Source organism: Balaenoptera ricei, chromosome 4, assembly GCF_028023285.1.
Source record: "Balaenoptera ricei isolate mBalRic1 chromosome 4, mBalRic1.hap2, whole genome shotgun sequence".
In the NCBI taxonomy this organism is placed as follows: Eukaryota; Metazoa; Chordata; class Mammalia; order Artiodactyla; family Balaenopteridae; genus Balaenoptera; species Balaenoptera ricei.
Genome location: NC_082642.1, coordinates 95,164,342 through 95,188,987, shown reverse-complemented (window position 1 = coordinate 95,188,987; position 24,646 = coordinate 95,164,342). Strand labels below are relative to the sequence as shown.

Genomic DNA, 24,646 nt, shown 5'->3' with positions numbered 1-24,646 from the left:
ATTACCATTCTAATCTCTTATCAACATTTGATCTTGTCCTGGGTCTCGAACCTCTCTTGTTCCAAACCTCTGGAGTGACTTTCCAGCATAACGCATCTGGCATAAATGCTTTGCCCTCAATGCTGCCCCATGAGAGCTCTGACATTACAAGTATGAGCCAGTCTCTCGCTCCCCAGTTTCCCTGCTGGGACCCAGCCACTGCACTCTTCCCCACCATCCCCACCCTGACTTCTCTCATGGTGATTTCACGAAGGAGGCTGTCTCCGTGCCGTCCCTTCCTTCTGCGTGAGGCACACAGCTCACCGTCACAGGTCATGGCTGTGCAGACCCAGTTTCCACAGGCACACACACAGCGATTACAGTCCACCTCGGTCTCAGCTCCATCGGCATATGTCTCGTCCTCCAGAGCACACTCTGTGGGACCAGAAATAAGAGGCAAGAGTTTAGGGCGAGGCTGGAACAGGACGTCTTGGCTATAGTCTGTGCATGTTACCCCTTTCCCAGACAAGACCTGCTTGTCCCCCAGAGGCACCATATCTGAGCAAACGCCACCATCAACCCGAAGATTTTTGGACCTGAATCTCAGCTCGGAGATGCTGGGCTGGGGCCCAGTCTAGAATCGTGCAAGGGAGTTTTCTTAGTAAGCTCTGGAGGGTTCCACGATCCCCTCTATCTTGGCCCCCTCTAAATGCCCCCACTCCCTACAACCCCCTCCCTATTTCTTAGGTTAGGCATACTCTTCTCTGGAGGGTTGAAGGCTGGATTGAGACACTTGAGGAACTCTTGGAAGCTGAGTTTCCAGTCAGCATTTTCATCAGACAGTTCAATGAGAGCATCGACACAGAGTCCTCTGAAACGAAACACAGCAGAAACGTGTCAGCAAGACCTCAGCTTCAGCCTCGAAGAAAGGAATTAAGCATCAGGATTACACAGACCTAGGCCTCCGCAGGCGGCCAAGGGGACTATTTAAAGAGAACGTTTCTACACTGACCTCCTATAACCATTATGCGTCCCGACTCCTGTAAGCATCCAACCTTTAGTTTATTATATGGGATGTCAGATCACTCAAACTGTTCAAATGATATGCCCAAGATGACTAAAGTTTCCTGGATGGTTTTGTTCACTTGGATTGGCAAATGTTTTACCACCTGCATGCCTTCCACTAGCAGTTGCCTTTCCCCATGCTATACGTGTCAAGTCAACCCAACTAGAAAAATCAAACAGAAGCGGTAGGAACAGATGCTATGAAATGCATGTGTGATTTGAAAGAACATGAGTTGAAGCCAGCATCACCACTATCACCCTTCTGCAAAGAGATCTTTCAGAAAAGTTTTCTAGAACTCCAGCTCCCTCCCTCTCCCCTTGGCCTGGATTTGAGTCCTGGCTCAACCACTTACAACCCAAATGGCCTTGGGCTAGTTATTCAATCTTCCCGCACCTGTTTTCTCATCTGTAAAATGGGAACGAGGAGCCCTCCTTCACTGGGATATTATGAGGATCAGATGTTGAACTTGTAAAATATTACCTCATTTCAGGTTATCAAAATAAGAAGGGTTTACAGATATTATACTTTAAGGTCATGGGCTATTATTAGGAAAGAATCCTAGAATCTGGGCTTCATGCTTTGAAGTCTTTTGAACAAATAGGTGCTTTTCCTATTTTTAATTCTTACCAGTATACTGGAACCACACCAGAAGTTTCTTAGGGGTTAATTTTTATTAATATTTTCTCTGGAATAATACCAGAAAAGAAGAGGAACGTGCTTACATTTGTAACAATTAGAGTTCTCTACATGAAATAGCACTGATTATCTTAAAATCAGAACTAAAGCTATTTTAGACCTATACTTAAATAGAACATTAAAGTAATTCCTTAAGAAAATTAACCATTAAAACATCACCCACGACACTCAGAAACAACTTTGGTCTGATGTGATCATTTATTTTAAAATTACATTCTTCCATTCCTTGCAATTTCTGGCCAGAAACAGTAACTACTTGATCAGATATCATAACGTTCACAGAAGAGACCAGGACAGAATCCCTATTTTGCTTTTTACTTCACATTGACTTTGACACTGGTGGCTCCTTTGCAGGTAGGAAGGGGTTCAAATCCCTTCTCTTATCCAGCCTTCCCTCGTGGACCTCTCCCTTACCCCCTCACTCCACTCACCTAAGCAGCTTGTTGTTCCCCTGGTCTGCATAGGTGGTGATGTTGATGGCGGTTTCATTTTGCTCCACAAATTTCAAAAATTCGCTGGAGTCCAAGCGAGAGTCACCATTATCAAAGTTCTAGAAAGGGGACAAAGTGATCTTTCAGGAACGTTTTGTAAAACCCCAGTTCTATCATTCCCCCATTCAGCTTGACCCATCTCTGGTTCATCTTGTTCTTGACACGGTCCAACCCTGCTCTGCCCTTCGAGCAAAAAAGGTTCGAAGCCCTGGGGCACCCAGAGAAGGAAGGCACCTGTGCCCCAAGATGAGAGAGTCAAAGTGTCTGGGCAGAGGTCACTGAGGGCCTTTCAATCCTAGACCCTGCTCAGGATGGCAGCCTGAACCTAGGCCTGCACTGTCCAAGGAGCCTGGAGGTGCTTAAGAGGTCTCTGTAGCCCCATCCCTGACCCTGTTCCAGACATTCTTGAATTCACTCCACCACTCCATGTTCTCAAACCCTAATGATCATGGAACAAACTTGTGAATCAGAATCTGTGTCGGAGCCCAGGATGTGTATTTCTAACAAGCTGCTTGGGAACAATGATGCAGGTGACCCTCAGAGCTCACTTCGGGAATCACAGGACCATTTCTTGCTGCTTGATTTCCAGCCTCCCTGGCCTGCTCTCAGTGCTTACTTCTCACACTGGTACACCTAGCTGACTTCATCAGTGAGAAGTCAAAGGCAAAGGCCCCTGCATGTTATCTGCATCGATAACCTGCCCGTGGAGGTGGTGCAAGCCCCCTCCCCCTCCCCCCTGTGCTGCAGGCTTCACTATAGACGGTGCAGCCTGTCCTCATGACCCAGCTCACACCCCATGAGCACAAGGCAAGGGTGTAGTGAGCTCAGTACTGTCCTCCCTTTGGCAAGATGCTAAACTGAGACCTTAGCCATCTGGGACAATTCAGGATGCCCAGGCCCTAGCTGCAGGAGGAGGGTGGCAATTTCAAGGCTCTGATCAAAGTCCAAGTTGGATACTGCTGTTCTCCTAAATAGTTCTAGTGGAAAAAATTTTTTTTTCAAAATTCTTTCCCTAGGCTGCCTCATATTGCTACCCTGGGAAATAATCAGCACCCCCATGTTACTTTCAAAGTGGCTCCCAGACGGTGGAAGGGATTCTGGAAGAAAAGTCTGACTAGGTTTCCAGGTAGAAGGGAAAGATACAGATACTGACTCTCCTTGCATGACTGTCGTGTGTCATGGGCATTCCACTCTAAGGTTGTAAATCTTTCCGTGGTATGTATGACGGGTATGTATAAAACAACTCTTTAGGCCCTTGCTTAATCCCTAGTTATCATTCTCATCCTAATTCCTAGGAAAAGGTCTCAGGTCTCTGGCCACTATACTTATACCCTGGCTCCAATTTCAGCCCTGGCCACCAAGAATTCAGGGTGTGTGTGTGTGACACGGTCATAAAAGGCTCTTTCTACCCGGTCTTCCCCTCTTCACTCTGTTATGCTTTTGTCTAAAAATTGTGACTGAATCACCAGTTGAGATGAGAGTCTGATTCTGGTCTTACCCAAATTCCTATTAGATTTGTTTTGCAACTGATTTTGATGTAAGGAATGCCAACTGGGCTGGAGGGCAATTCACTGGTTCAGAAACAGTCGCTGTGAGATACCGATCTCTCAGCAACAGGCAGCTGTCTGCCTAGTGGAAAGAAGCCTCCCTTTGAAGATTGCACCATATGGTTCTTTGATAATCATCAACAAGTAGATAGTGGAACCCTGTTTTCTCGGAAGACAGGGAAGAGCAAGCATTTGTTTGTCAGTCAGGAGTAAGCTTTCTTGGTTAGCATGAGAATGCCCTAGAGAAAAGCTACTTTCTCAAGGGGCCTTGCAGTGTTTAGATGGGAGCCTATTAGAGAGAGTTACTGCCAGAGGAGGTGGCAATGTGTGGAGGGGGTGTGTGGCCCTGGTCCTTGAGAATCAAATTAACAGCAGCTGCCAGCGATGCCCAAGGCAGGGTGCCATCAAGGGGCCACCACGAATGGTTACAAGGTCCCAGGAGGTCTCCTGGAAAGAGCGTCCTGGGCCCCACGGCTCCTGGGCTGTAATGACCATGGCAAAGTCACTGCTCACGACCGACCCAGCAGGCGCTGCTCACTTGGCTTTTGAAAAATCATTTTCTTTTAAGTTACCTTCTGCTCCTGTCCGACTCTCCTGGCCCCTTTCTGTAGACAAGGAAACAACCCTGCCCCCAGGGCTCCCTACTGTGGGAGTGGTTGAGAGAGAAGACAGAGTGAGAAGGCTGTGCTTTCTCTTCTCAAACACTTGGAATCCAGAGAGATTTACTTTCTGTCACAGAGAGAAACTTCTACCTAAAGACGGTAACGCAAATGAAGTCCTAAATGACCAATATCCTATTTCAACCCAACCTGGTATGTTTCCATCTGTGGGGTCCATGATGCCAGTTAGAAAGAGGAAGCCACAGGCTAGGCAGGTGTTGACCACATTCAGTGGCCACAGAGGTGCCAAGAAGTCCCTTGTGTGTGTGCGCGTTGCCCCTGAGTCCGGGCTGGCTAGGCCTGCGACACACCCTGGGGGCATGTGAGGGCGTCCGTCTGGGGATGAGCCTCCAAGGGCATCTACCCAGAGATGTGTGTGTCTGTAAGCGCGGGGGGCTTTTGCGCAGGTGCGGGAATGCGGGCACCTGAACGTGTGTGTAGGATGTATCTCTGTGTGGCATGCACATCTCTGTATGTGGTGTGTGTATGTCTGTGTTTCTGTGTGTGGTATGTTTATCTGAGTGTGATGTACCTATGTGTGCAACTATGTCCTTATCAGTCAGCAGGAAAAGCGCCCTTAACTGCTTCTTCCAACAACTGTCTCAAGCTCTCCAAAAGATCTCCACATCATGGCAGCCCTACTCATTGCTAAATACTATTTCCTCCCTCGTTTTCCTCTTTGAAAGCAGCATCTCTCCTCCCTCCAACTGGAACGATCTGTCTCTTCAACTAAACACAATGGGAACAGCAATATCTAGGTTCATGAAGAATTCTGGACCCATGAAATACCAGTCCATTGACTCTCCTCAGATGAAGAGAAACTCTGCAGGCCATGGATGGTCAAGTTGAAGACTTAGAGAAAAGCCAAACTGGGCGGGAAAGAGGCTGAAGTGGCCTGGGTCTGGGTATTGGCAGGCAGCTCTACAAGGTGTCGTATGGAGGATGGGGATACAGCCTGGCCATATTTTTCACGGACAGGCTCTCCAAGACCTTTGTGGCTTTAATTGCCCAAAGGGAGCAGCCCATGTGTGTTAGATCCCAAAGGCTGGACTCCTGGAGTCCCACTGTCTGTCACAGCTTCATGGAATGATCTATGAAGAAACTCAGGGACTCTATGCAGGTTTATATTTCCTGTGGTCTGGGAAGATGTGATCAGGTAATGGGAGAGGAAGTCTCCCTTTCTCCGGGCTGAACGGTCTTTGACTCCAACTCTGGATTACCTTAAAGTACTTGTCTAGGATTTCACTGTAGTTGCTGCCTTTAGAGAACCAGCCGTCTGGGATGATCTCCGCTTCCAGCCACTGGATGATGCGACGCCGGAGTTCATCGCGGTTGGACTGATAGCAAACGACTGCAGGAAAGGGGAGGGAGGCCAGCCGAGCAGTGAGGACCCCAATGTCACCCAGCACCCCGTACGTGGGGACTCAGTGCCCAGGAGTCTGCATGTGTCATCTCACTGAATTCTCACAGCAATCCAGGGAAACAGGATTATCACACACATTTACAGAGGAGTCAGCCCAGGGTACACACTAGAAAGTATCTAACCCAGGATTCAAGCTCATGTCTAAAAATATAAAGTTCGAGAATGCTGAAACAGAGATTATGTTGCTAAGGTGAGAGAAAAGAAAGAAAAATAAAGGACATTTTCATTAACTTTAGGAAGCTCAGGGGAAAAGAAATCAACCAATCAATAGAACAGCTCTCTTGGCTCACAGATGAGCTGAAATAATAAACGAATAAGTGAGAACATTACAATTCTTTATGCACTGGATTTCTGATTCTTTCTATATAGCTTTTCCTCTCTCCCACTTAAAATTTTATCCTTTATTATGAACAACAGAAAATGAGGCCAAGGAAGGGCATGTTGAAGCCCTGCTCTGGACAGCTGTTCATTGTAAGCCACATGGCAACAACAGGTGGGGCTGAGAGTCCAGTGGATGGGGAAGCAGAGAAGGGAAAGCCTTGGCAAAAGGGAATTCCTGGAGGCAACACATGTTGGGATGTGAAAAGGGCACTGAGCCAGGGAAATGAAACTATGGGCACTTTCCCCCACTCTGCCACTTCCTAGCTGTGTGACTCAGGGAAATTCACTTAACTTCTCTGAGCCTAGATTTCCTCATCTATAAGGTAATTATAGTAAAAGCAACTTCACAAGGTTATTGTGAGGATCTAAGGAAAAGTGTATGCTAAAGGAGTCTGGTATCTATAAATCATGAGGAAATTTAAAATTTGTATTCATAGAAAACCATGGAAAGAGTCTCACTGTCATTTCCAATCACCTCTTTCAAAAAGAGTTGTCCTGTCTGATTCTCCTTGTCCTGTGACACCCGCAGGTCTCACAGAGCACTGACGGAGGGACTTGGTGGCTTTCCCATCCTTGCAGTTCAATCATTACTCAGCAAAAATGGAAAACACAGCCAACATTCTGACCCAACCAGCTGCTTCCCGTGACAAGCACAAAAAAATGCAGTTTTGCAGCTTTTGTGAGCTATGTTGAGGAGCGACCAGTTCTGGGTCACAAGTTCTGACACACTGAAGATCTTGTGAGCTTTGGCAGGGATTGTGGAACATGGAATTTCCTCCCTAAGATGCACACTGTAGAAAAATCAGGCACTCACCTGGGCTGGCAGATGGACTTACAGATTTCTTCTCTGCAAGACAAAAGGAGAAAATGCATAATGCAAAGTGAAGAAAAAATAAATTTCTATGTATTGATAGGATTAAAACTGCCCACATTAAGGGGGCCACTTATATCTTTCCATCACTTCGTTTTGAGTCCTTGTATCCTCTCCTTCCAGGTCCCACGTTTGGGGATCTTTGCTTCCCTGCTTTGTTTGACATTTTGAGGCCACTGAGTTACCCTCCTGATCTCACACCTCCTACTGTTAGCTTGCGGGGGGGCGGTGCTGCTGGGAGTTTGAGAATTCATACAGAATCATTATGGACAAAGAAATGGAGACCAACATGTGGGAAACAGCTTCTTATTTCTCCAAGGAAGTTCAAGGCTGGCCAGGCGGCTGGTGTCTAATTAGCAACAAGCTTGGGACCCCTTCCCTCTTACCATAATAGCAATGGTTTGAGTGTGAATTAGAGGAAATATAATAATATCAGGGCTGAGAGGTGCCCAAATTTAAAAAGCATAGGATATGTGAAATTTATCTGCTTTCTAAAAAGGTACAGAATTCAGTTAAATACTACCATATTATTGACTGTTGATGTGGTTCCCTATCCACTATCCATCTCCAGACAGCGCTGGAAGCCACGTTGGGAATCTGATGCAGGAAGCACAGGGTAGAGGCCTGGGCCACCCAGGGCAAACCCAGCAGGCTCTTGAGCACCAAGGGGATGCCTCTCCAAGCCACTGGGTGGTCTCCACAGCTTTGGGCACTATGCTCAGGGTGGAAAGGACTCCAGGAAGCCAGGCCACACTGCTCCGTTCCCTGGCTCCCTGGCTGGAGCTGTGATGTGGTGATGACAGCACTCTTTACCTTTGCAGTGTCCATCGTAATCGACCTGGATTTTGGATCCAGTGAGGCAGGCATCTCTATGCAGCTCGCAGTGGTTGAGGTAGGTCTTGCTGTTGCTGCCACACACAGGCCTCTTGTGAGGTTTGCATTGCTGAAACAGACCGCGGAGGACGTTGGTGCAGTTAGGGCTGAGTTTGTGTGTGCACGCGCGCGCACACACACACACACACACGCACACGCACACGCACACAGAGCCATCTTGTGACGGGAGTCCCCACCAGCAGAGATGCCTTCTATCCTGCCAGGGCAACAGGGAGCCTCAGTTCTGGCATCAGTGACCCTACCCCACTCATTGTTGGAGGGACCACATCACCTTGCAGCCCCTCGTGGTGCTCTGTGCTGATCCTGGCCCAGGGTCATCTCTTCTACTCAATGAAAAGAAATAAATCCCCCCTATTCCAACCCTATCAAATTAGCAGGAAGGGCATTTTATTCGAAGTCAGGAATCTGGATTATCTATCACTTTATCACTTTGTAGAAAGTCAATCAATGTCTCTGGATGATCTAAGATCCCATTCTATGACACAAAACAGCCAGAGCTGGGAATGTAGAGAGACTGAAAGGCAGGCACATACAGCTCCCTACCCCCATCACCCCAATTCTTCACTTATTCCAGGGTTTAGCTACAAGAATCTTTGCTCTCTTGCTTTATTTAGTATTTTGTTTTTCTCCTAATCTCACAACAGTTGCTGTGAGGCAGGGGCAGGGGGTGCCTGGGTCTTTGTGAAGTACTAGATAGTAAATGAACTAAGGTTCACTTGGCAACCTGATTCTACTTTGGCTATACTACATAAAGTGCCATTGTGACAGGCAAGCTCAATTTCTTTAGACTTCCATGATTTTTTTTTGTTTCTTTTAAATTTATTTTATTTATTTATTTATTTATTATTTTTGGCTGCATGCGGGCTTTCTCTAGTTGCAGTGAGCAGGGGCTACTCTTCATTGCGGTGCGCGGGCTTCTCATTGCGGTGGCTTCTCTTGTTGCGGAGAACGGGCTCTAGGCGGGCGGGCTTCAGTAGTTGTGGCACGTGGGCTCAGTAGTTGTGATTCGTGGGCTCCAGAGTGCAGGCTCAGTATCTGTCGTACACGAGCTTAGTTGCTCTGCGGCATGTAGGATCTTCCCGGACCAGGGCACATGCCAACATGTGTCCCCTGCATTGGTAGGAGGATTCTTAACCACTGCGCCACCAGGGAAACCTGAGACTTCCATGGTTTTTGAAAGGGGTAAGGGGGAAGCAACTTCTGCTCAGACATAATAAAGGCACTAAAGCAAAAAAGAGTAGCTGTGGTAAAAGAACACAGAACCCTGGAACTGGAAAGTAGCCCAACCTTTCCAACTTATAGACCAGAAAACCAAAGCCCAGAAAGACAACTTTTTTTAACCAATACTTATCACTGGGTTCTTACCATGTGCTGGCCCTGAGCAAAGCCAAACATGGTCTGTCTTTATGGCATCCAGTGGCAACTAATTTGTTTAAAATCACACAATGATATGTGGTCGAGCTGAGGCTAGACACCAGGTTTCTGGACCCTAAATGGCCACGTAGTGGCCAGGAACACCACTAGTGAGGACCTCCCAGAGTCCCCAGAAGATTTGGTTTGCAAGTTTCTAAGTTGAGGGACTTCCTTTCTGGGACAATGGGTCAAGATCCTTCAACAGAGGACTAAGGTGGGTGTATTTACTTGTAGAATTACAGATGAATTTCCAGTCTTGGGTTCATTTGACAGAAAGGGGAAAAAAAGGGCACACATCCAGGCTATTTATGTTTGCCAAGAGTGAGACTCCTGCCTACAAAAGAAGTATTTCTTAAAAGGTCACTTTGTTTTTTAAACTTCATTAAAAACAAAACCAAACTGAGAAATCTGCATTCCATCTAGTATTTTAAAATATGCATATCCTTTGACCTAGCATGCCCCAGTGGGACTCAATCCTACAGAGGTAAAGCCAGCAGCATGTAAGAATATTTGTAGAAAGATGTCATTGTTTGTAGTGGTAAACAACCCATGAAACAACCTAAATGTCCATCTATAGGAAAATGATTACATAAATCTGGTTCCTGTATATCACTAAATATTGAGCTATTAAAAAATGAGTTAGAACTATACATGCTGACCTAGAGGGTTGTTGTTATATATTAATGAGTATAAGATACAAGTTGCATATATCTAGATCTGTCTATATTATGATCCCATTTTTGTATAAAATAGGGGGAAACCCTATATGTTTATAGTTGCATAGAAAAAAAACCCCTGTGGAACAAATATACACCAAACTGTTTACACTGGTTATTTCAGACTAATGGGATTTGAGGGTTATGGGGAAGATTATTAATTTTATGTTTGCATAAATGTCTGTACTACTTGACTTATAAAAAGCAATTGTTAATTTTGTAATTTAAAACTCTTATAAAGCTAAACATTTTTTAAAAGGAAAAATATCCCTACATTCACATCTGATTTTTAACTTCTGAGATAAAAATTTCACTTCTCTCAGATAGACAAGGTGTGCTTTTATAAAGATGATGAAATCGTTGGCACTGCTCTGCAGACTGGTAGCTCCAGCGAGGTAACCAACCCTGGCCTTGGCCACCGTCCTCTGGCTCCCGCCCTCAGGACTTACCTCGATGCAGAGGCAGGTGGGCTCTCCTTTCTCTGTGACTGCACATTCCCGGCCGGCTCCACAAAACACATTGGCACAGATCTTGGATTTGCTCCTTGGTTCCTCCTAAAACACAAAATCATCAAGGAAACCCTGTCAGTGAGATGAGCCCATCTCCGGATGAGCCAATGGTGGTGATTATCTCTCAGGCTTGGGCCGTGGCCTAGAGTCGAGGCTCATGGTGCTGAAGGGTCCTGAACAGCCAGACGTTCTGCCCAAGAGCCAGCATCAGTCTTGCTGGCACTGCTCCTTCTCAGGCCCAGCTACCTAGGAATCTCTAAGATTGTTTCTCAAAGAGCAAGAGCTTCTTTCTTGCATGTTTCCTTTCTTCTAAAACGTTTATTGAGCACCCATGAAATTCCAATACTAGGCTAAGGACTGGAGATAAAAAGGCACAGTCTCCGTCCTCAAGAAGCTCCATGGCTATCCAAGGAAACAGAATAAAGAGACCTCTAGAAAGCAATGAGGAAGTGTTAACAACAGGAAGGTGAGACTCAAACAAGACTTTCTGAAGATAGGATGCCTTAACTGACTCCTAAAGGATGAGAAGAGCAAGCCAGGCAGAAGCGGAAATGCTTGAGAGAAATACGGATATCTGAAGGACCAAAATCTCACCGAGCAGTGTTCAAGGCACTGCCATCTCAAAAGGCAAAAGAAGGATGGCTAAACCATTGGAAACATGGATCTGCTATTATTTGACGTGGTCTTATGCAGCCCCTGTCCATATCTGCCTCTGGCTTCAAGACCAAGAGGGCCGAAGAATCACTTGACAGACAGAACTGTTCTCAAACCACTTGTGGTCAGACATTCGTGTTCAGACATATGCAGCAAAACTGACAAGGCAGGGAATGGTCCCAATCTGTGCCACTGAGAATGTGGGTGTTCACAGGCACTAATCTGTCAGTGACACAGTCCTTCCCTCCTATTAATTGGTGGCAGAAAGCTAGCCCCACCTCATCTGCCACTCAGGTCAGCAGTAGTGGAGGTTGAACGAAGGAGAATGTGATTTCTTGAGCCCTTTTCTTGACTGGATGGGCAGGTAGTCACCAGTGCCTCCAGGCTCCTGCCCACTGGGGTAGCATTGGCCGTGGAAAAACCAGCAAAGATGGCAGAGGCTGGGATGGGGTCGTGGGACTGCCTATAGTAAAGATGGGGGATGGAACCTAAGATTCTATCCTTCAGGCCATGTCTGCCGTGTCATGGAGAGAACTCACACCCACAAAGCTTGTAACTGTAAAATTCTTATACTCGGTAAATGTTTTACGTCCAAGAAAAGGTCAAAGAGAGCAATAAACAAAGTGGATGTTGAGAGCTGAGTGGGTATGTCCAATACAAGTTGGTCTGCTGCCACCCGGAGGCTGCTTTGCAAACTCTAGGTTATTTTCTCTCTGAGCCAGCTTGCCGGTCATGCAGGGCTCCCATTGGTCTAGAAACCCTTGCCATGCTCACATTTCATTGGTTCACAGGCTGTTGCTAAACCCATTCTCTTTTGGATGTTGCTAAGGCGAATTCAATAAAGCTGGCAGGGAGCAAAGAAAGAGGAAGTAATTCCCAGCAGGCTGGGGGTACTGGAGAGCTGTTGTTTCCTAAACCAGGAGTGGAGATAAAATCGAGTATATTCTCCAGGCAGGGCCCTCTTGGAAACTCCCTAGGAATGGCAAGCAGCTCTAAAAATGAAGAGGAAAAGGCTATTGCTGACCAGTGTTAAAAAAAAAATCTCAGATAAGACTACCTTCTCCTCTCCCCCTTCATGAAACAACATGCTGAGGGCTACAGACAAATATATACCCCCAGTGAGTGTGTCATGTGAGTTAAAGACACACTACTGCATAAAAAAAGCATGCTCAGACATATGCCTACGCTCAAAGACACACCAGCAGACAGTCCCACAAGCCTTTACCACTTACTAGCTGTATGTCCATAATTAGTCACTTCAACTCTCTGAGCCTTGCTTTCTTCATTTGTAAAATAGGGGTAAATACCTGCCCTACCTTGTGAAGATGAAATGAGATAATGTATTTGGAACTGCATCATAAACTGTAAAGCAAGCTGCTTGTTAAGTATTATTCATTTTAATGATTATAGAGTTTCCTGCAGAATAACCTGTGGCATTTACAGCGTCTCTTTTCAATCTTATGCTTTTAGTGAGTATTAAAAATAAAAGCTTTTACTGATAGGTCGAACTCAACCCAAGTCATTTTTCAGAAATAATTCTCAAAAATCCATTTAAAGAAACAGATACCCTTTACATAGAATATAACGACTAATATTTGAATAGTACTATTAAAATTTACAAAGCGTTTTCATACATACAATTTCATCTTACTGTGGACAGCCCTGCAAAAACATGCGTATTATTAACCACATTTTATAGACGAGGCAACTGAAAATGGGAAGGTCGAGTAACTTGCCCAAGGTCCCACAGCTAAAAATGAGGAGCTAGGATTCCAACCCAGATCTTCAGACAATAGATGACTAAGCTCCTATTTATAAATGCCTGGCGCCCTGCTAAGTGACTTTCATTTTACAGGATCTTATTTAAGCTCTACGACAACACCATAAATCAGACATCATAACTATCCCCATTTTATAAATGAGGGAACTGAGCCTCAAGAGGTTACATAAGTAGAAAGTGGCAGAGCTAGGATTCTACCCAACCAAAGGGAAAACTATTCTTTTATATTTGATTTATTTTCATATGTATAAGATTGAAGATTAAGGAAATTATGATGGGGATTTGATTTGCGTAATTAGCAAATGTCAGGAGAAAGTGCTTAAGGGCATGACAGAGTTAGATTTGATGTCCACCTCCCACCTCTGCTCCTTACTTACCATGGTTGTGGGCAAGGTACTCTCTTTAAACCTCAGTTTCTAGTGTGTAAAATGGGAACACTAATCCCTATGAGGACTGTGGGAGGGTTATATGAGATGTACTGCATGCGGCAGAGTGCCTGCCACACAACAGGAAGCGGCCGTTATTACAGTGGGCAACTGATTTTCATATAATTTTCCCACCAAGATGCTGTCATCACCTTGGGCTGTCAAGTCCCCAACCATCCTTCCTTACACTGAATGATAACACTGAGAGCAGCACTGACCGAATGGAAAAAACCAAGGGCCTAACAACCCTGTTATCGTGTTTGAAGACCACAGAGAAATGCTAGCTAAACAGCATTCCTCTTTGCAGGTGGCACATCTGTCAATAGGGGGCAATCTCTCTCTTTGTCTTACGGAGCTTGGAGCCGCAATGCAGAAGCGCAGCTTTGGCTTCAGCAGCTCCTCCCAGCTCTGTCCTCCCAGTCGAGATGTGACAAAGTGGGGTGGGAGAATGGGCGGGGGCCCTGCAGGCATCAGGACACCAAGAACCAGGGATTTGCTGACTTGGGGAAAAACATCTAACCTGAAGCCCTCACGGCACCCCAGCCCCCTATTCTGCCCATTCACAGGCGTGCTATCATGTAGAAATCAGTAAGGAAGAAAATTTTGTTTGTGTCATTGAAAGCCCTTCTCCAAGCCCCATGTTCTCCGGGAGCAGGGATGTCAGAAGCATCCTTGAGGCTCCTGAAAAGTTCCTCAGAGTGGTAGGTGGTCTTACCCGTCTGCTGAGTGACTGATTCTGAGTGGGGGAGAACATCTCGAGAGGGGATAAACATGGCAGGAACATGCTCAAGGCACAGGACAATGGCTGCCTGGTGTGTGAGTGGAGGAAGAGAGAGATGAGGTGGGGCTCGCAGGTGGCAGGGGGCGGGTCAGGCCAGGTGATCCAAGGGGCTCTCCATGGATATGATGCACAGTGAAGACCCTGGGAAGTTTGGGACGGGGCAGGTGACATGATGAAGGTGGTGCTTTCGAATATTGCGTCTGGTCCCTTCCAGCTTGGAAATACCGACTCAAAGTGCAAGGCAGCCTGGAGAGAGGCTGGAGACAAAAAACCTGCCAGGTGTAAGGCCGCAATCTTGTGGGGGGGGGAGTGACCAGGACCTAGGGCTAGTATTAATCGGAGCACCTACAACTGAGTGAGGCTCTTCACAGATCTCTTTGTCCTCACAATGTCTGTGTAGGTTTCCATATTTTTAGTTCCATGTAACAGACAGGGAGGAATTATAAGATTCAGAAAAGCTCTGTGATGTGCAGAGTCCACATAACTAGCGAGAGCTGGGTCAGAACTGGAACACAGGTCAGCCTGACCCCAGAGTCTTGATAATCCCTTATGGGGAACAGTCAAATGAGCTGCAGGGAGAGGGTACAGCTACAAGGGCTGGCACAGGGCGAGGTCACAGGCTCAGTGCAGTTCTCACAACAGAAAGAAAATTGTTTGCTTTACTACCATAACAATTTTAGGAATTAGGTCCCAAAGCTGTATGAGAATTTCATCTACGTAGAGATAACGACATTGGCATCTGAATATTCTCTGGGAGTGTGAGGTCGTAGGTATGGCATCTGAATATTCTCTGGGAGTGTGAGGTCGCAGGTATATGAACTGGTAGTCTGAATATACCTGTGAGAGTGTGACTGAGTGGAGAGAGGGAGTGTATTCTGGAAGTGAGGCCACCATGATATACAGAGAAAAATCAACAAAATAATTGCTCCCTATGGAGAAACATCAAGTTTCTAGCTTTATCCTTCTACATCCTCTCCCTGACTTGCTTTTATGTTGTTTTCATTATGTGTCGCAAGCCATGCTCTGGGGGTTTGGTCTCATGTTAATCTGCACAATTCAAATTCCCCTTGGTAAAAGATGACCGGGAACATTGCTGACTTTTACCAGGGAAAAATGTCCTCTCTGAGCCACTGCATGGTGATAATTGCTGTTTGAATAGCAATTTTGACGAGTCTGTAATTTTTACTATTACTTTTATTTTCAAAACCTTTTAGGATAGGCAGGCAGGGGTTACTTCTAAGGCCCCTCCAGATGTAACATCCTGTGATGAAGAAGAAATGGAGGCTCACAGCTGTATTGACTGGTCCAAGACCTCATGGGTACAGACCTGGGTCCTGGCCCAAGGTCTCCAGACTTTAATTCCAGCCCTCTTTCCACTAAACCACTTTGCCTCTCTACAAATCAAAGCTAGAAAAGGTATTGTCTTGGATCCAAGGTCTAAAAAAAACAAAAAACAAAAAACAAAACCAGAAATTATTTTTGCACTTGAAAAAGATCCTCTGCAAGCCATGGGAAAACCAATTATTTGCAAAACCACCAGTAGAGGTGATAGGGTGTCTGAGTCTCTGGGCTGACCAGCACTAAGCCTGAACATAAAATATGCTTTGAATGTTTAAAAGAAGTCTTCTGAAGTAAAACAATTTCTGGAAGAACAGTGTGCTTTGGCAGGGGAGGAAGCTTATAAGCAAAGCCATAAAACTGTCAGCTTAATATACCATCATTTCACTAATGTGAACTGGGTCGGCTCTGTCCCCTCCATCCCTTTTCTCCTTCCCAACTTTCTTTTTGAAAAAAACAGCCCTACGTATGCCAAGGTGGAATTTTGGCTCCCCTTGCCACTATTCTGTGACAGAGCGGTTTTGCTGACATGAGAAAGGCTCTCCTTGCTTTGCCAGAATTAGTCATGGAAACTTCACAGGAACACCAGGGCCCCTCAGATACGCTGAGCACCAGAGCTGGGGACAAAGGAATTCACAGAACTGGGGAGAGCAGGAGACCTGGGTGGGGCACAGGCTGGGACGGCCGTTCTGGAATGGAACCCAGTAGCACAGGCCTGAGAAAGCCAGGAAGAAAGCAGGGCCACTTCAGGACCTTGAAATATGGCTGGAGCATCATGTGACCTTGCTCAATTCTCTGATTCTTTTTCTCTGAAGGGTGTGTTGCTGTGTCCTACATATTCCAGGAAAGAGGAGGAAGGAGTGACTTCTAGCGGTTGCTCTGATGCGCTTGGCAATAGGCACTGTGTTTGTCCCTCCCTCTTGGGTGCTCACAACCAATCCCTCATCTTAAGGTTTAGGCACCAGGGCCAGACCCAGGTTTTGTGGGGCCTGAAGCTTAAACAAGTTGAGGGGCCCCCCTTAAGAAAAAGAATACACAACTATGACTGCAAAATTGGGCACAGGGCTTTGGAAGTGGGCCTTACAAGTAAAAGGACCGAAACTGAATCTTAATTAGCTTCTCAGTCAATCTGACTCACCATAAACAAGAAGGCTTTGAGGTCTTTAGTCTATTAGTCAGAGCCCTATTTAATATTTTATGCACACAAAGCGTATCTCAAGTAGACTAAACGCCTGCACATTTTGGCTTCCCACAGACTCACCACATTGTCTTGCCAGAGAAAAATGCTCAGTAAACGTTTTTTACATTAAATGTAATTTGGGGTTCTTCAGGTTGCTGTCAGTGTCAGTGGCCAGTGACAATGCACTCAGGATGTTTGGGGTAAGGCATGGCTAAGCTTTATGATATCAAAATAAGGGCTGTATCACTCCCAAGAGGATTAGCCTTAAGATTAAAAAAAAAACAAAAAACCTCTATTATGGATCTGTCATTCAAGAATTATCTAATTTTTCATTGTATTAATTTCTATGTTCAGCCTCTATCATAGCTCATAGGATAGCACATTTTCTACTCATTATGTGATAATGTATTGTGTGCCTGGAAATGCCTACTTTCAAATTTCAAATGGGACAAAGCTGTTTACCTTAACCACTGTCTTTGTTATTTTACAGATTCTGTCACATTGTCTTAAGTGCTGGCCCTGTCACACAAGGATCTACACTGCCTTCTTCATATGGAAGCCTTTTCACCTTCCCAGCTGTTCATCTGCCATCTCTAGAATGCCTCCCCCTCCATATGTTAGGACTTTTTTGAGGTGGCCCAGATACAGCATGGCAGACTGGAGGCTTGGTTTCTATATAGTGGTAAGTTCAGTTTTCTGCAATGGTCTCGTCCAGTCGTAGCATAAGCAAATAGCGGCATTTAGTAAGCACAGAGTTAGAAATATGTTAGGCCCTTTCACATGGACTTAAAATAATCTCACCAGGGTCTATGAGGGTGGAGTATTCATCCCCGTTGGCAGTAAGGAGGCTGTAACTGAGCTGTGCTGTGACTGAGGTAGGTAGGCATTTCTGCTCTCATGCCTTCAGGTCACGGTCCACAGCAGTGAGCTGGGTGTCTTCCTGTGGAGTGCCATGTTCTCTCCCCAACTCAGGCACATGCAGTGACGCCACTCTGACAGGGGCTACTGGGCTCCCCACTATCTGTCAATAGTCCTCAGAGTGACCCCTGGGAATTCCCAAGATGTGTAGCAGTCTTCCTAAAGGGTGCTTTTTGTAAGTTCCCTGGTTTCACAATTTCACCCTTCAGTTTCATCAGAATCCTGAATGGAGACTTTTAAGCCAGACCACTCTCCACCCTGAACTAGTCTGTTAGGTTTGAGCATGGTATTCATTTTCTGTTTTCCAACCATCTGCCTGAGACTTGTCCATTTTAAAGGACAAAGTAGAGGGTATGGATAGTCCTCTAGTCTTCTTCAGTGAAAGCCAAAGCAAGGAGTTTAAACCTCTCAGAAAGCATATTTGATAATGCCTGTAACAACAAACAAGAAGGATAACAGGGGCTTCCCTGGTGGCGCAGTGGTTAAGATTCTGCCTGCCAATGCAGGGGACACGGGTTCGAGCCCTGGTCTGGGAAGATCCCACATGCTGTGGAGCAACTAAGCCCGTGCACCATAACTACTGAGCCTGCGCTCTAGAGCCCGTGAGCCACGACTACTGAGCCCGCGTGCTACAACTACTGAAGCCTGCATGCCTAGAGCCCGCGCTCTGCAATAAGAGAAGCCACCACAATGAGAAGCCCGCACACCGCAACGAAGAGTAGCCCCTGCTCGCCGCAACTAGAGAAAGCCTGCACACAGCAACGAAGACCCAACGCAGCCAAAAATAAATAAATTAAATAAATAAATTTATTAAAAAAAAAAAAAAAAGGATAACAGCCTGTGACCAGCATGGTACAAGCCCTGTGGCATATACTCTAAAAGAGTACAGGATGTGGCCTCTGCCTTCACAGAAGTTTCTAACCTAGTCCGGGAGATGGAACTAACACACACAGACCAATGCAGTCCTGAAGTAAATGGGGCTGACCTTAGGAGATGGGTTCCATGGACGAGGTGGGACTCGTCCTGAAGAATGGTAGGATCTGGACAGAAAATCTGTAAGTTTCTGAGCAGGAGGGTTTCAAGAACAGTTGGGTGGTGGTATATGGGAAGAAATAGGTCAGGAGGAATTGGGGGCACAAGGAAACCAGCTAGAAAGAGTCTGGGGTGATGAGTCTCATGGAAGGTAGTGACATGGATTCAGAGAAAGGAAGAAATCCAAGAGCAATCTCTAAAGAACAAGGGGATCTGGCAACATACCAGACAGAAGAGAGGAAGGAGAAAATCCAGGGAGCTGCCAAGATCTTTGGCTTTGAGGGCCTGGAAGGCTGCTGGTGTGTCTGTCAGAGTGGAGCCCTGGGAAGGGGCTGAATGAAAGAGGGGCAGGCAATGATGAGCCAGTTATGGACATTAGTCTAAAGGGACAGTAAAACATCCCACTAAGTTGAAAATAAAGGTTTGGAGGTGCACATCTGGACATCATCTGTGTAGATGATGAGAACAAATGAGCTCAGGAGGAAAGGGTGGGAATGGAGGGCTGAGGGCAACTGAGAGAAAGGGACAAGATGAGCACAGAGAGGAGCAGGAAGGAAGGCAGGTTGCCCATGGGGTCCCTGTGCAAATCAGAAAAGATGTCGTCCCCTTTGGGCAGATGCAACACTGGGCCAGGTTACAGGGCTTGGCAAGCAGAATGCAGGTTGGATTTCAGCCCCCCTCACCTCCTTGTGTGGTGAAGAGCCTGCACAACTGTATGAGGGCTCTGAAGGCAGACCAGCCAAGAAAGCAGAGTAGGCACATTCAGAAAACTGGGAGCAAAACCAGGAAGTCTAGAGAGCTCCTAGAAATGGATGATGAATGGCACTGCATGAGAAATGCTTTGGCAAACATTGGGAAGTAGGGCAAAAAAAACCCCACAAAAAAACCTTTTAAACCTCTGCTAAAACCTGAATCAGTAACCCAGGGGTCAGACCAGGCAGAGACAGTGAGGTCCTATGTAAAGAGAATTGGTGCAAGAGCCTGGAGAGAGGCATTGGACATATCTCTGCTTCTAACACACTGCGTGACTTAGGGCAAGGTGCTTGACCTCTCTGGGCCTCAGATTCCCCATCTATAAAACGCAAGTGTTGTTGATGATGCCAAAGTTCCTTAAACTGTTAGAATTCTCTTACCTAGTAAGCACAGGAATTTACCATTTCAGATGTTCCTGAATATCAAACTTTAATCTCCCAAGGAAACTAACCTAAACTAAACTAAAGATATTGGTTATGTATAGACCCTCTTGAGGGTGTTTCAGGGTTTTTGCTGGGCTTTGGTGGGGGAATTAAAGTTGGATTTCATTGTCAAAGGATTTTCTTAAGCAATGCTTTTTCATTCCCTCCTGGATCATGGCAGAGGAAATCAGGGGAGCAGTAATGGGACCCCAACTGAGTGGCCTGATTTCACTCTTAGTTAACTGGTTGGAACCCTCTACTCCCCTAGAATGCCATTAATAACATTTTTATTCTATTTGTGTTTGCCTTGCAAGAAAAAAAAAGGAAGAAAAGAAGGGAGAGAATGGCTAAAGGAAATTCACATGAGATTCACAATTCTTCATTCCTGCCAAGAACCTGTCACTGAAGTATGTCTGGGACTGCCAGGACTTACATTTACTCAGCATTCATGCTCTAATTATTTCCACATGTAGTTCAAGGAAAATGGTTGATTAAAGGTTAAAAAAAAAAAAAAATCCACACACCTAAGTCCCAATTCCCTCAACTAAAGAGGGGAGACAGCTCCAGGGCAGCTGTGGAAGAGTTCTGAGAGCCAGTTTTAGAAGTGTCCCCTGCAGTGCTGGCCACATCTGGACCAACATCCCCACACATTCCCGGCACTCCTTCCCGAGCAAGCCAACCCTCCACCTCCCCAGGCTTCCCAAGCCCTGAACAAAAGAGAATTCACATTCTTTGGACTTCTGAGTGGAATATAGGATTTATTCCCCTGCTTTGGTGGAAGGCAGAAGAGATAGGAATACAGGCTAAGACCTACAAGTTCTCCTCACCAGCCCTTTTGGCCTGGGCTCTTCTCAATTTAGGTAGCTCCTGATACCACATAACTCCTAAGGAAGGAATCCAAAGTGGCAGAGAACTTGGGTACCTTCCCTGATTTGGGGAATAACCATTTGTGGCTCCTTTCCATCATCCCAGTTTGCACATGGCTCTCCCTAAAACTGAAAGGCACTCCACTACTCTCCAGGGTGGTTCACATGACCTGGCACCAATGCCAACACTGTCATCTACTTGGCCACATTTAACCAGGTCTTTGGCACGTGGCTCAGTCTTCTTCCTCTCTTCTGGATGACTTCATTGTTTCCTTGGCCTTCTCACCTCCAGGAATCCTCATTTCTCAGGTCCTCTGGCTATAGGCACTTCAGGAGGTGTCTGTGAGTAGAGCAGGTGGCCACAGCAGACTAAAATAAAGGGTATGGGGCACCTAAGGTTCTACGTTTGAAAAGAGAACTCATTACCCTTTGAAAATGTCAACACCATGAGGTATTGTTATCTGCTTCTTTAACCTTCAGATGGGCAAAGAATGTCCCACAGGACCAGCTAAAAAAATAATGTCACCATCTGGGAAGTCTGATTTATCATCTGGATTGCCCCAATTCTTCCTGTCCTTCAAAGCTTAGCTCAAGTTACACCACTCCATCCTCAGTGACTTTTTCCTTTTGATTGGTATGAATTCCTCCTTCCTTCTCTGAACTTTCATTCCTCTCTGTATGAACTCCTTTTGATCACTTTTAAAAATTTTTAATTGATTGTGCAGATTTTGTCTTCCCAGCTGAACTATAAGTTCCTAAAGGACAAGGATGATGTTTTAGAGTTCTGTCACAGGTCCTGGCATAGCACTCTGTGACACTCAGTCAACCTTTGTTGAAAGTATGAAAGGGGGACTGAACCCCACTGCCCTAAGGACTTGGAGCAGGGGCAGAAAGCCAGCCCCTGTGCCAGCTTCCCTCCTGGGGCTGCCCCCTTCCAGGACCAGTCTTTCTGGGGAAACAGCCTCAAGACTCCACTCTTTTCCACCAGGCCATAAATATTTAGCTTGGAATTTCACTAATTAGAGATTGTCTTAGACCCACAGAAAGACATTGGGGTGTGCGTGCGTGTGTGTGTGTTTTGATGAAGTGGGCAGGAGAACAATGGGGGACTGCAATGACTTTCAGTCATGTCCTTGTTCACAATTAATGTATAACCTAGCTGATACGCTGAGGGAATGAGAATTTGGTGGAGGGAGGGAGGGTGGAAGATGAGGTGATGCGGGAATATGAGGTCCCTCAGGGAGGCCAAAATTGGGTGGGACTTGAGAGTGTAGCGTACAGGCCACCCAAGAGCAGCCCAACAAGGTGGCCTATAAAAGGGAGAAGTGGAGATGAAGAGAAGCACGTGAGAAGAGGCCAAGAGAAACTGTGAAAATGGGCTTGTTATCAAGGCAGCTGTTTTGTGTTACCTCTTCTCAGGAACCCCACCCGACATTGCGCTATGAGGTAGAAGGAAGGCAAGATGGTCAGTCTTCCTAGATGAGAAAAAGAGGCTTCTTGCCTTGTTCTACCCCTCCTCCAGTCTGAGAATATCTCTAGCCACTCCCCTCTGGCTCATCCACTAGGCTGACCTTGCAGTGCACTGGAATACACTGAAATGTGAGTTGCCAGGGCAGGGCAAAGACTTAGCTGTGCCCAAGTGATTTATTTCCCCTGGTGCTTGGGGAAAAGGAATTGTGATGTCCAACCAAGAGCTGAGACCATTTGACAGGATGGAGAGGGCAAGAGAGTGGGGGGAAAGCCAAGAAGGCAGGGTTGATTGGAACAAAATAGAACAGAGAGACCCAGAGACCCAGCATAGCAGAGCAGCCTAAGTCTCCTCTTTAAAGACATAGACAAAGCCCTGGGACTCTTTTGGGGTAGTGTAGCTGAAAAGCATCTGTCAAGTTTGCAGCATCCTGGCAATTATTCTCCAGCCCAGGGTATGCAGAAGGGGTTAAAACCCAGCAAGAAACTCTGGACTAAATGAAGTCTCCATACGTGTGGCTCGGTATGGTTCTAGGAGAAATGGACAGATGTAATTAGAAGTGCTCAGACATTGTGCTGTCATGGCAACTGCCAGACAGGGGCAGGGGGAGGGGGGGCACTGGGGGGAAGTAGGGGGAAAACCTGGAGTCTGAGGAATACAATCTTCCAACGAAATGCCAGAGGCAGGTGGTGGTCATCACCCTCAGGCTCCACAAGCAGGGTCTGTTTCTCTAGCCTACCCACTCCCAGACTCCTGAGGACTCTCCCTACCCAGTTCCTCCTCACTTCCCACTGCCCGGGTACATACCCAGAGCAATTCCAAATGCAAATGAAGGGCTACATTCAGATGGCATCCAAAGGAAGTTGACCCGTGGAGAAGAGTTTGTGCAGGTGATACTGTTCTCTGGGCAGTCTCTGGCCCCAGGAGCTTTCTGGATCTGAGCCTGAGGACCAGTGAAGGAAGCTGCAGGCTTAATTTATATATCACTGTGGAGCCTAGCTCCTCTATGAGGGGGATGCTGGATGAATGCTGAGGGCAAGTAGGGGTATGTGAGCTTGAGTGGGGGAACATGTGCTCATAGTAGGACAATGATACATTTTACCAGCCAAACTGGGACATTTTTGAGAGTAAAAGGGGGAACTTTCAAATAGATTACTTGGACAGCAGGCATAAACTGTGACACATGGTCACCTTAACTATTAGGCTGCCCAAGTGGAAAATGCTTATTTTCATTTTATAATGTGGGAATTCTTACCTGGTGTCTATGAGACCCTAGAAACCCAGCTACAGATTTTGGGACTCAGTTTTCCTAGGGCATAACCTAGGAAAGATGAAAAACCCAAAGAAAGTACTATTTTGGGCCTGAGCTGCCTCTTGTAGCTTTAATCTCCCTTGATTCAACTGTCACATGAGGATATTCATGGGGTTCTGCTGCTGCAAAGCTGGGAAACCCGGGCAGATGAGACCACTGTTACTTAAAAATCTTTGTCATTACAAATCCTTCTAATGACTTCTCTAAAGAGACAATCATTCATTTCATGCATCTTTGCCAAAGGGAGATGGTTCTCAATGAATTTACGGCAATAACGTGGTCAATGGAGTGGGATCATTCCACAGCAGTGAGACCTAATAAATCTCCCCCTGAAGAGGGGAGGTTTCCAAAGCTGCATTCTTAAATATTCCTTAACAACAGACCCAAAAGCAGTGGCTCAGGGATCCTCTGGTCACAAAACCCAGGGAAAGGTCAGACTCTCCCAGGGAACCAGCAGAAATGGCTGTATTTTAGGTATAATACAGCCAGCCTAGAAATTATGAGCATGTGGTCCAGCCACAACCTCAGTTACAAAATTGTAGGATGTTTAAAGGGTAAGGCCACCCAGGGTGCATCCCCTAGTATTTTCTCAGGGACTCTGGGAATCACAGCCATCCGGTCAGAGTTCCCGGCAGTTACTTAGCAAACATGGCTGGTCGTAGCCCTCTCCTCTCAACCCTGGTTCAAGGTTGGCAGCCACTGGGGCCAATGTGCCTTATTTACCTGGACCTATACCCCGACAGGTTCCGGAAAATGGGGCTCAAAATCTCTGAGCTTAATGTAGAGCTTCCCCAAGATTTTTGGGTGGCAATTACGACCCTTAATCATCAATTAACACTGCTGCTCTCTGCTGGGCAGGAGTGTCAGGAAATTCCAGCACCCACTGCATGTTTCCTGCGTTTTAAAAGTCCAGTTTAGAGGACTGTTAATCTTTCTGGAACAAATTAAGAATTACATACAATCAATCCTTTTGAAAAATGCTACACCTCCAAACACAATTTAACCTGCACTTCCTTATCATTGTCCAGAGTGGAATTGGACAAAACCTATTTTGGAGAAAGTCAGCAAAATA

General features: G+C 46.1%; 1 protein-coding gene across 1 annotated transcript in view; it reads right to left on the bottom strand.

Annotated features, from left to right (window-relative positions):
* The window catches only part of FSTL1 (follistatin like 1), a 49,679-nt gene that overhangs the window by 5,922 nt on the left and 19,111 nt on the right, over positions 1-24,646 (bottom strand). Inside the window, exons 3-9 of the mRNA XM_059921030.1 lie at positions 10,586-10,690; positions 7,927-8,056; positions 7,057-7,089; positions 5,659-5,789; positions 2,173-2,291; positions 738-850; positions 304-414 (exon numbers count right to left, since the gene is read on the bottom strand). Coding sequence (XP_059777013.1) covers positions 304-414; positions 738-850; positions 2,173-2,291; positions 5,659-5,789; positions 7,057-7,089; positions 7,927-8,056; positions 10,586-10,690 — 742 coding nt within the window. The remainder of the gene's footprint in view (positions 1-303; positions 415-737; positions 851-2,172; positions 2,292-5,658; positions 5,790-7,056; positions 7,090-7,926; positions 8,057-10,585; positions 10,691-24,646) is intronic.